The 12,140-nt window shown below is 34.2% G+C and overlaps 1 protein-coding gene across 4 annotated transcripts; it reads left to right on the forward strand.

Annotated features, from left to right (window-relative positions):
* Positions 1-958: 958 nt before the first annotated feature.
* On the forward strand, positions 959-11,707 carry LOC108965536 (zinc finger protein 546). 4 transcript variants are annotated; one of them, XM_018928026.1, is made up of 12 exons: positions 959-1,775; positions 4,346-4,479; positions 4,738-4,820; positions 4,903-5,130; positions 6,439-6,599; positions 6,672-6,774; positions 6,840-7,164; positions 7,225-7,389; positions 7,447-7,573; positions 9,258-9,403; positions 9,478-10,398; positions 11,056-11,707. In XM_018928026.1, the coding sequence occupies exons 1-11, from the start codon at positions 1,650-1,652 to the stop codon at positions 10,151-10,153; spliced, it is 2,274 nt and encodes a 757-aa protein (XP_018783571.1). In that variant the 5' UTR covers positions 959-1,649; the 3' UTR covers positions 10,154-10,398; positions 11,056-11,707. The 4 variants fall into 4 exon arrangements, with proteins under 4 accessions (XP_018783571.1, XP_018783570.1, XP_018783572.1 ...); XM_018928025.1 differs by having other exon boundaries at positions 11,076-11,707; XM_018928027.1 differs by lacking the exon at positions 4,903-5,130 and having other exon boundaries at positions 960-1,775; positions 11,076-11,707.
* Positions 11,708-12,140: the final 433 nt, after the last annotated feature.

The following is a 12,140-nucleotide window of genomic DNA, read 5'->3' on the forward strand; positions in this document are numbered from 1 at the left end:
AAATGTGGATTTATTTAAGAGTTTATAGTGTAATTTAATTAATTTGAAGTGAAAAAAGTGAATAAAGTGTGTTTAAAGTGGTGAAATAGCAAATGTTCGAATTTTTCGAATTTTTTAACCTTAAGGTCGAATATCTCGTAAACTAAGCGTTTGGGGTACCTATAACCCTATATATTTTTTAATCAGGAGGACTTCCTATTTCCAACGGTACCTTCAAATCGCGGCGCCAAAGAAACCGGAATTGTGCCGCTAATTTTTCTGCATCTGTGCTATGGACTTTTATATTTGTATAAAAATATGGTTTTGTTTAGTATTTGTAAAATAAATACTTTCTTGCAATAAAAGTGAAGTGTCTAGCCATGAAAGTTTATTTTTTCTGCAATTCATTGTAACCTTTTTGCTACTACGCTACTTTAGAAAACGTTGACAATCTGGATAGAATTCGTAAACATTTTGTATTTTTAATAATTTAATAATGATACCAATCCGTTCGTGTGGGTTACGATATCACAATATCGAATAATGTTGTAAAAATCAAGATCTAAAGGTTCAATTAGAGCTGCCATACTCATAACCAAAATTCAAATGATAGATAAGGTTATGTTATGGCCAAGGCATTGTGGTAGCGACAATACTTGGAAAAATCGTTGCCCGAAAAGTTGGTTCGACCAGCTGTTTATATGTTATGGTGATGGGGGCTTTAATTGAACCTTAACATAGTAAAATTTGAGGACTTCTTTTCCCCGACATATTTGAGGGCACTTTCACCAATTGTAAATGCACAGCTCTTTGTACACTATGCAACCCTGAATAGTGCTGAATGTGACTGCATCGCGCACCATCTATCCGTGAAAGTTTTCATAGCTAAACTGATTTTCCTTTACCATGGATTCATCAATTGTGCTCCTCATAAATAGTAATTAAAGAAATATTAACAATAAACAAGAGAATAATTTAAATATTTAATCTTTGGTGTAAAATTTGAATAGACTTCTCAACATGTATGGAAATAATAAATATTGCTGAATCTTTCGCGTTTGTGCTGAATTGACCTCGTCAACACGAAGCGAGACGAAAAACGATAACGATGAGCTCTGAATCCAAATAGGAATTTCAAAATGGCGTCAGTGATTTTTGGTGGAATTTCAGTGTGTGTTTAACTTAGTTTACGCGGTATTTGTGCTGATTAAAATTTAATAATTGTGAGAAAAATAATAAATGTGAAGTGGTTTATCGATAGAAAAACAAAAAATAAATAGGAGCAGATGTGCCTTTACTCTTTTAATTAGTGATAATTCGCTTAAAATGGCGTATGCATGCAAGGAAGCGGAATAACTTTCTTTTTCACAAATTTATAATTTTTACTGCTGGACCAGTACTTGGTTATCTTAAGAAAAGGTGAACAACGTGTTGTTAAATGTTGTAACTTGCACTGCTTGCTGCATTTTGTGACAAGTGGCAAGTGGTACAGTCCGAGTTGGGACGCGTTTTACATTTATTCTAATCGCCAGCGTGGGAACATACGGATCATTTATACATATATTTTGTCATAATTTTTTAAACATCGTTGAAAACGTCAGAAATCACTAGAGTTAAATTTGCCTATGATAAAGTGAAAAAGGCGGGTAAATCGAGAAGACACTCCAAAAATGTGTGCAGCACACAGTAACCCACAACAGGGCTTCGGCTATACTTGGGGATTCGCAGATAATACCCGTACGGAGTCTGTACTGGAGATTCCGGCAAATATAAATTACACAGTCAGCAGTGAATCCGTAAGTGATCAAAACAAAATTGCAATGTCTGATTATGTTTTTCCTTTCAGATAGTTAGCGTGTAGACGCGTTTTTGTTTCGCTACCACCAATGTATTGTTTTTAGAGCCCCACTGTCTCAATTGGTGTCTGTGTACAAGCACACCTTAACTCCCCTTCATATCAATTTCTCATATTCTTGCATACTTGTGCACATAGTGCGTGTACTTTTTGAAAGAAATGCATATACATATGTATATCCATACATACATTTTGTATGCAAGTACTACGGTTTACATGTATGTACCTTGTGTTCATACGTGTAGATGGATGTGTGCGACTATACGTATACGAGGTTTTATGTAACGCCACCATAGTCGTTATCGGCTTCAGTCACACTTTGTCACATGCATGAGTAGTGGACACTATGAACATTGACATTTGTTTTGTATTCAAAACAAGTGTTTGAATTGATAAAGGCTTAATTAAACGAAAACTGAATATGTGGCTACTAATGAGTATATACATACATATATATAATAATATATTGAATCGTAGACTAATTTTAAAATGGCGACTGCATAAATTCGCCTCGCTATTGGCAAATAGTAACGAAGGCGAAGATTTGAGCACAGGGTTGCATTTTTTCGGAGCAACTCGCTTTATTCTGAAATGATAAATGATTACGTATCGTAATACACTTGTGTAGTATTTCAATCAATGTCTGCTGTTTAGCAGCGAAAATAGTATGTGGCAATGAAAAGGCAACACCACACATATCGGTAACAAGTACAAACACTGCTGCATGTATGGTGTTGCTGAATACACACAATGAAACGCATGGTTGGATGTGTTGTGTGTTTTGTGTTGTCGAGTTTTTGGCGCAAAAATATACTGACAAGTCCAATTGTGGGTAAGATGCGCGCTCTCTAGTTTGGGATTGTGTGTGTAAAAGGAGATATGTGTTTGTTTGTTTACATTTTTCTGTTGTAAGTTATTCTAATTGGTATGTTTGGTTTGTAAGCTGTTGCTTTTTTGAGGGGGTGTGTAAGGTCGACCACTCTTGGCGCCAGAATATGTGGAATGTTTTTTCAGAATTATAATACCCAAGTATATATGAAGAGGACAAGTATTACTGAAAAAATGCTAACTTCGTTTGACCCGAGGCTAGAAGGGATCCTTAAAAAACTTTTTATACAAGAAATTGATTTTATTTGGTCTGGTTGTATGGCAGTTATGCGCTATATGAAAAAGTTTTCAAAACAGAATTTGATTCCGATAAATGAGTAGATTTTTGAGGAGAAAAATACGTGTGCCAATTTTCATAAACCTAATCATTTATATATATTTTTATAGGCTTTCAGATATTCCTCTAGGTGTTACAAATTTCGTGGCATACTTATTACTTATTCAGGGCATAAAAAACAGATAAAAACTAACCGCACAGAGTGGAGCCTTATTTACATATGTATGCCTTTTTTTATGATTATACGAGAAAATGGTCCTCAAATTTTGAGATATAGATCTAAAATTTTGCACACATCTTCTCTTCCAGAAGCAGTTCATTTATCAAAACCGCCATAGATAGAAGCTGCCATGCAAACTGAACAAACAAAGCATGCACTTTCAAGACTTTTGTAGCAAAAATGGTACGAATTCCTTTGTGATTTTATAATTCTTAATTTATTCTTTAAAATCTATGACGCCCCTCTCAAAGTAACACTTTGTGTCACTTTTGTTTTGCAGTCATTTTCCGAGTAGCCATTTACGTTAATTGTGTTCATTGACTCAAAACGGTTTACCGGGAGCGGTAGTTTGGTTTTCTGAATAGTCAGAAGTCACACGGAGCAGAATCGACAAATACCGTGGTTGCAGCACGATATTTGTTGAAAATTTGGTGAAAAACTCGCGAAGAATCAATCTAGTATGCAACGGTACATTATCGTAGTGCAAAGAGTTGTTGGTTCATAAAAGTTTTATGATTTTAATTATAAAATTATCTTTTTTTTTAACGGTTTTCAATGAACCTTGCTATATCTAACAATGCCAGTAAGGTCTAAGACTGTTAAATGTCGATTCTAAAGCACCAATTTAATTTATTTTATACTTCAGAAAAAGAAGCGTATACTAAAAACACTATTGATTATTCTGATATGACATTTGACATAGATGTCACTGACAGTCATATCTAGAATAAAGTGTTTTGGCGCTTGGGTGGTGAGGTTCAGGTTAGTTGTCATCTAACGACAGGCTCAAGAAACGAACTGAGGGTTTGTTGGGCATGCTAATCACTAACTCTTTGGTTATACTATATAGACTATTGTCTATATTTCTTCATATGTATAATTGGACGTTGGAAAATTTTGTTTTATATTTGCTGGAATGCTAAATTGATTACTTTTTAGCTACGCAGGGACTATTCCTGAAATTAATAAAAAAAAAAATTTTCAAAAATATTTTCCCTTCTAATGCAAATGTATTCTTATTAACCCAATAATACATTTAGGTGCATTTTAAATAATATATCTTATCTGATTTTATTATTTGCATTTTATATTTAGTATTGCACTAAATAAAAGTATGATTTTGCAGATGCCATATTTGCTATCTACAGATGGCTCTTTAACTGTGCAGAAGGACGTTAAAGGTGGATTGACGGCTCAAAAAGGAGGTGTTGTACGACGTATGTTTGTTGTAAATGAACCATTTGCACCAGGACCACAACGGTAAGTTCATTTTTTTTTCCTTATAAAAGTATTAGACAAGGCATTCCCCCTTAATCTTTTTAAACAATTTAGTAATGTAATTACTAAACTTTTTATGACACCTTAAAGTTAAAATGTTTTGCCAACAAAATTTATCCTATATTAGTAATAAAGCAAATCATTGCATTATATTTTTTTTGCCGAATTCGTATCGAAAAATTTTTGTTCAAAAAATAAAAGAAAAAACTTAACAAAAATTTATATTTTCTTCTATTTCAGGGTCATAACTGCAGGTACTACTACACCATCGGTGGTGAAGAAACAAGACCAACAAGTGCTCAGTATTAACTGCGACAAAAATTGTAAGCATCCAAGTCCATGCACACCAATCGAGTATATTTAATAGTGTTTCAAAACAAACCAAACTATTTGCTTTTGATTTAGACCTACTTGTAGATCAATCAGATCAGTCACACTCTCTGACTAATGGTATCGTCGACACGAAGTCACAGACCATTCTAACGACAACAGCTGGCGCTAAAACGCATTTTAGTCCCATCGGGCCGATTCATCTCACTGCAGAGGAATGCAACGAGATTTTAATGAAACGAGCGCTTGCCGCATCTCAACAGACTCACACGATCACTACTGCAGACGGACATGGGACGACAAGTAAGACTGTAAAAATTTCAAAGAAATTCTAAGCTCCCTCGTCCGTGCCTTTAAACATCGTGTGACGATCTACTTCTCTTTCTACTAATGCATAGGGTTTTGAAAACAAAGACAACAGAAATGCTAACATATTTTGCACTGATCGTTAGAGTTTCGAGTACAAATTAACTTGTCAAATACTTTGTTAGAAAGTGCGTGAAATCAGTTTTTGTTATTTTATATTATTTATTTTGGCACTTCTTTTCGTAATGTGCGATGAAAATGAATTGAAGAAAAGCCCGCCATATTCAAAATTTTTTCTGCATTGTGTGTTTTTTTTTTTTTTTTCAAAAATGTAGCATTTGCGTCTCAGTTACATTTTGAAAATATTGAAATTTACTTTAAACCATAGTTTTACAAAGTTGTCATTATATTATAACATTCAAAATAATAATACAATGGTTTTAATATTGTTTTTGATATTTCTAATTTTTTATCCATTAGGAGAATTAAATCATACATATGTTGGTGTTAATGTGGCTTGGTGTTGGTGCATAAGGTTTTTGTGTGCTTAAATTATTATCATTTATTTTTTTAATTACGCGTATATCATACATATTTTTTTATAGAAGTCATAATCAAATAACTATTTTAGTCACATAAATTGCGCTCTTTGACATGAAATTTATGAGTTATCTTAAATGTAACACTTAAAACAACTTTATGCTATGCATGAAGTATTTATTTTCCTAATCTGGTGATTTGATGTGCGCATTGCCTTAAATATACTGCGTTTACTTAGGAAAATTAGTGATTAGGAATTGTTCCAATAACTCAAATTCTGCAATGGTAACATGAAAATATGTTCTGCTCTGGACAATTCAGATTCTCTTAGGTCAAATGGAAAACAACAATTTTCCTATTTTGAGTATTCCATTCCATAACGGTAATTGGTCTAAGTAAATTATCTAAGAATCTAGTTATTTACTTATATAAATTTATACTCATTTTCATAAATTTTTCTTAAATTAACATTATTTTTAAATGTAATTTTACATTCTGTTCAAAAAAGTCTGGCCTTCATTCACTAAAATATATTCGATCAGTATAGAACTGGACAATTTGTTGCCAAAACGGACAACCGGATCGATTTTTGCAATTGGGTTACTACTGAGCCATCAAACACAATACTAAGACTAACACATTTAAAATCATGACATTAATTTTGTGTTTGGGAAACTACCGAATGAAATTTATTTCTGTGTATTAATTCGCAATTTTCAATATTTTCTTTGATTTCTCTTCCGTCTGTAATGCTCATACTCTCAGGTGACATTCTGCCGGGTATATCGGTACAAGTTCAAAAAGTGATTCAAGGTTTAGAAGAGGCGGATGATTCACAAGGGGATACACCCAACTTGAAGTTGGAGCCCGGTACATTAGAGCTATCTCCAAAAACAGAGTTGCAAGATAACATGAATTATAACGAGGTAAGAGAAAGTTTCGATTGAATATTTGTGTTGTTTCAAGATTGTAGTCATATGTTTTTTTGTACTCAATAGAATGATGCCACAGTTAAGAAGGAGCGACCATACAGTTGCGACGAATGCGGCAAATCGTTTTTATTGAAACATCATTTAACAACACACGCGCGAGTCCACACAGGTATAATTTCTAAAATATAAAATTATATGTTTGATTAAAATTTATAGGCCAAAAATGTATTGTAGGTGAACGGCCGCACGTGTGTGTACATTGTAGTAAGAGCTTTGCTCATAAGCACTGCCTCAATACACATCTGCTGTTGCATTCAACTGATCGGCCGTTTCAGTGTACCGAATGCAAGAAAAGTTTTACTTTGAAGCACCACCTGTTGACACATTCACGTGTTCATAGTCGTGATCGGCCATTTGTATGCCCCGAATGTGGGCGAACGTTCCCATTGAAGCGACATTTAGTGACCCATAGTAAATTTCATGCTGGTGAACGACCATACGTTTGTGAGGAATGTGGCGAAAGTTTTGCTCAGGAGAATCACTTAATAATGCATTCACGGTAAATTCAATAACTTTTAATTAAATGAAAATGTTATTTGTACTATCTTTGTGCTTTCAGTTTCCATGGATCGCTGAATCCATTTGTTTGCCCAGATTGCGGAGCTACATTTCCTCGCAAATTTCAATTGGTCAATCATGGCCGCATTCACGGTAAAGTACCACACTCCTGCACCCTGTGTGGCAAAGAGTTCTTGCAGAAGCGCACGCTGGTTTCACACATGAGGTAATTGCCATTATCACTTATTGTAAATGTAATGTTAAATAATACACCATTTTTTAGGATTCACACCGGCGATCAGCCATATCCTTGCATTAGTTGCGGTGAGGGCTTTATGTCTAAAGCCGAATTAAATCAACATGTGCGTAATACACACGGAGGCGTAAATCCAAACTCTTCAAACACTGCGGTAAGCATTGATAGTATTTCCATATTCTAATTTACTCTTGTGGAAAGAATTTGTTATAAAAACATATACACAATAAATTTTCTATAAGAAGTGCCCTTAGTGGTGATAATATTAGGTTAAGTGGAACATATATTTTCTAGAGTCGTAAGCTTAATTTAATTGCTGGTTTAGTCAAAATCTAAAGTAGTCATACAAAATATGAGAACCTAGTATACATATACAGTGTCGGACAAAACATATTGGACTCATACCTACGAACTACATCATCATCTATCTTGCAATTATCATTTTAAATAATAACTATTTAACACCTTAGACATTTTTTGACTCCATGACATTTTATACGAAAAAAGTAAACATACTCAATATTTAGTGCGTCAAAACATATTGAATAATGATGGTTATTTAATACTTAATAATATATAGATAATGGTTATTTATTAGAAATCAGGCGATTCAGTTGACCACTTTAGGACACTAATATTTTCAGCTACGACCCAATTTACCACTACTTTCGACTTTTGCTTTGGGTGGTTGTCGTGTTGAAGTGATCATAAAAGTGGCATATTCCTCTCGGCATGGGGAAGTATCCCGTTCTCAAAGATATCCATATATATGAAATTATCCATAATTCCATTTATTCAATAAAGAGGTCCAACAACTAACTCGGGAAAAAATGCTGATACTATAATTCCACCTCCACCTTGCTTAATCGTATCTTGGCATTATCGGGGATCTAAACTCTTATTTCTAGTCAGCGAACTCTTCTCATTCCGTCTGAATATCTCAAATTAAATTTTGATTTATCAAAGAAAAGTATTGTTTCCCATCGTTTCACTTACCAGCTGATGTGCTCCCGAGCCAATCATAATCATCTTAGTCGATTTTTTCTAGATAAGGCTTTTTAGCTGTCCTATAACTTGTTAACCCACTTGCACATGCTCTTCTTTGTACAGTACCACTGCTAAGTCTTTAACCACGCTCGTTGCCGACTTATCTGGAAACTTTTTCAGTTCTCTAAGTAGTTTTGAATCGTATTGTCGTGTTCTAGCTTTGCGTTGTCCTCCACGATGGTGAGTTTTCACAGATCCACTGTCCCAAAATTTCTTTATAATAAAGCTTACTGTTGATTTATTGAAATAAAATCTGTTGTTTGAATTAAATATTTGTTTTCAGCCACGACCATAATTTCCAATAATTTCTTCGAAATAAGCGGAATTTTAATCGTGTCAGAACTTTATATGTAAAGTTACTTGGTTAAACTAAAATAATACTTATTTTTTATGTCGTTCAAATTGCATGGAGGATGCAAAATTGTCGGAAAATAACGGGAATTTCGACCTTTATCGCTAAAAATTGCGACTAGTCCAATATGTTTTGTCGCAGCAAATATTTGGTACTTTATTTCGTATAAAATGTAAACTATTAAAAAATTATAAGATTTTTCATTGTTTCTCTAAATAAACAATATACCTTTATATTTAATTACCTTGTTATATCCAAAATTGTAATTTGTTGTACACGAAAAGTTTTTAGCAGTCATAGCCATCAGTCAATTTGTACCAGCGATCTTTTAGTTCTTAAGAGAAAATCAGAAGCATGTGATTAGTATGAGACACATTTTAGTAAAATGGGCATCTTTGTTGTTAGCGAATTTTATACATAAATTAACTTTTGTGAATAGATACATTCTACGCAGCAACATCATACGCAACAACAGACGCAAGGGTCACATCCACAAACCATTACTGTAGTCAGTAATCCAGCGAACCCGGCATTATTATCTGTGGGCGGTGATAATAATGCTGCTCGGCCTCAATTTGGCTGTCGGTATGTATGATTTAGCACCACCAAAAAATAATTTAATAATTTAAACTGAAAATTTCCTGTTCTCGCTTTTGCAGTGAATGTGGAAGTGCCTTTAATAGTAGAGAAGCGTTAGCGCTTCATTTGCGATTACATACAGGTGACAAAAGCCTTATGACTGATTTGTGCGCTTTAACTGCGGCACTGCCTGGCCACTTCCTCAACACCGGCCTTAATCCAGGCGCCACTGTCGTTGCTACCAACCCCAATATAGTGGCTCAGAATACAGTGCCCGTGCAGATCATTTCATCAACCGGACAAGTCATGACACAAACAACATTGGTACAGGCTGCCGCAGCAACGCATCCACAGGGTGTTGTTACTAATGTGCCTGGAGTGATGCATCACCAACAGCCGCAACAGCAACTGACAAATGCAGCGCCACAACAACATCATCCACAGCAACAGCAGGTAACGCCGCCCAAACCAAAGTCACATTTTTGCGCCAGCTGCGGTAAAGGATTTGCCGCTAAGCATGGTCTTATGCAGCATAATCGAAGACATCCTAACGGTGGTTGCACCGTGCGCACACATGTATGCGAGTGCGGCAAGGCATTCTTCCAGAAGAATCACTTGATGCTACATCAGCGTCAGCATTTGGAAACCAAACCGTCAGCTGCTGTCGCTCAACAGCAGCAACAACAGCAACAGCAGCAGCAACAACAACAACAACAACAACAGCAGCAGCAGCAACAACAACAACAGGTGCGTTGATTGCATAGCTAAGCAAAAGATAAACAAAATATAATAAATACAAAAAAGCTGCACAACGCTGTGTAGTCCGCAAAAGAGTAAACCTGCAAAATACGCAAGCCGGCTTTGCAACGCTTCCATTATAATTTTTACACGAGCTCGGTAACGTTACGCTGAGACAAATAACCAACGCTTAACAGCAAGCCAGAATCCTCATATCAAACAACCACGAAATAAAACTGCATACGCAAAATACTAACATAATGGTAAGAAAATAAGTAAATAAAGTTAATAATATACATACATATTTATATAGAGCACTTTTCAAAAGTTGAATGCAATAACTAGACTAGAAAAAACTATCTAGGCTGTCGAAATTTTTGTTAACCTCAAACAAATTGAAATTAATCTTAACCAAACGAGAACTCGCGCAAAGAAAACTTGGCGTTTTATACACAATTTTAATAGTATTTTTTGAGGAAATTAGTGAGAGCAACATTTGATATTGTAAGATTTAACAACATTGTTCCCGTAAAGCGAGCTGGAAAAATAATTAACCCACCCCTTTTTGTTATTACCCGATCATGATTATTTACTGGCTGGTGGACGAATTAGTAATGTAAAACATCTTGTATATTCAAGGTGCAACTATATTACGCAAATTGCAAATAATATTGGTAATAGAGATGTTAAATACAACTTTTTACATAACCTGTAAAGATTTTAAGTCAAGTTCTGCTATTTTGTAAAATGATTTGACTATTTACCTAACAACAACTTTTTACTATAACTATAAGTTGTAAGTACCAGAGAAAGTAGGGTTTTACATTTGGCAAAGGTTGGGATGCACGATTATGTTAATCGTTATTTATTTATGTATGTATATCTATTATATGTTTAATTTGAATTCAAAGTAGAAACAGTTTTTCTTTTTTCCATTTAGGATTTAACACACGAACAGCACAGCCGCTCGCGCAAACAACAACAACCACAATCGGCTATGTTGATAGGCAATCATCAAGCACTGCACCTGCAAGTTTTGCAAGGCACTAATGCAGCTCAAGTTATTAAGTACGAAATAAATATACCACAGGATAATCAAAGTGGTTAAGCGTTGTTAGTGTAGAAATGGTTAATGGTTGATTCATTTTATATTATCTCTAACCCAAAGGACAAATTTCAACATTCATGTGAATGGCGGCTGGGAGGATGTGGGTTCAAATTGTACGGTACACAGTACGGTACTTGTTTCATTCGTTTAAGTTTATTACGTTTTTAGTATTTAAGCTTTATTGTTTCGCTCTTTATTGTGTGCACACATTTCGCAATGACAGTAGAAATTACTAATTGTTTCTATTTGTGTATATATTTGTTCAATTTAACTTAACTATCTATATCAATTGTAATTTTAAGCCCTCAACCAGACGAGCACACATAATTAACAAATTCCTGTTACTAAGCTAATTTACAGGGGAGATACAATTAGTATATGGGTTGGTTACACATTAAGCCGTGCACAATAAAGGATCATGTGTCTGCGTTAGTTATGTTCCGAGTTCTCTTATCCCTCACCTTTGCCCTTTTATATACATACAATATATATGTATAACGATAAGAGTGCTTAGATTATAAATCAGAAAACAATTTCACCTTCATGCCGACATTTTATTATAAATTAAAATGTCTGATTAATACATAGTATATACAGTACATGGAATGTATGTGAAAATATATGCGATTACATACAAAAGAAAACAACAACTAATAATAATATTAAATACATAATCATGTGCTAGCATGACAAAACATAGTTGTATAATATTAGACTTATGTGCATAAGAAATGAATGAATAGTAATAACTAAATATATATTTTATTATAAGCATAAAAAATTAATGAAAAATAAGAATAAAATAAAAAAAACATAAAATATTAAAGTACCTTTATTTTTTCACAAACCCGAATACTTTTGCAACGATGGAGTGCAATTATATTTTATGTTGTATCT

Source organism: Bactrocera latifrons, unplaced genomic scaffold (genome assembly GCF_001853355.1).
Source record: "Bactrocera latifrons isolate USDA-ARS-PBARC rearing strain unplaced genomic scaffold, ASM185335v1 scaffold_141, whole genome shotgun sequence".
In the NCBI taxonomy this organism is placed as follows: Eukaryota; Metazoa; Arthropoda; class Insecta; order Diptera; family Tephritidae; genus Bactrocera; species Bactrocera latifrons.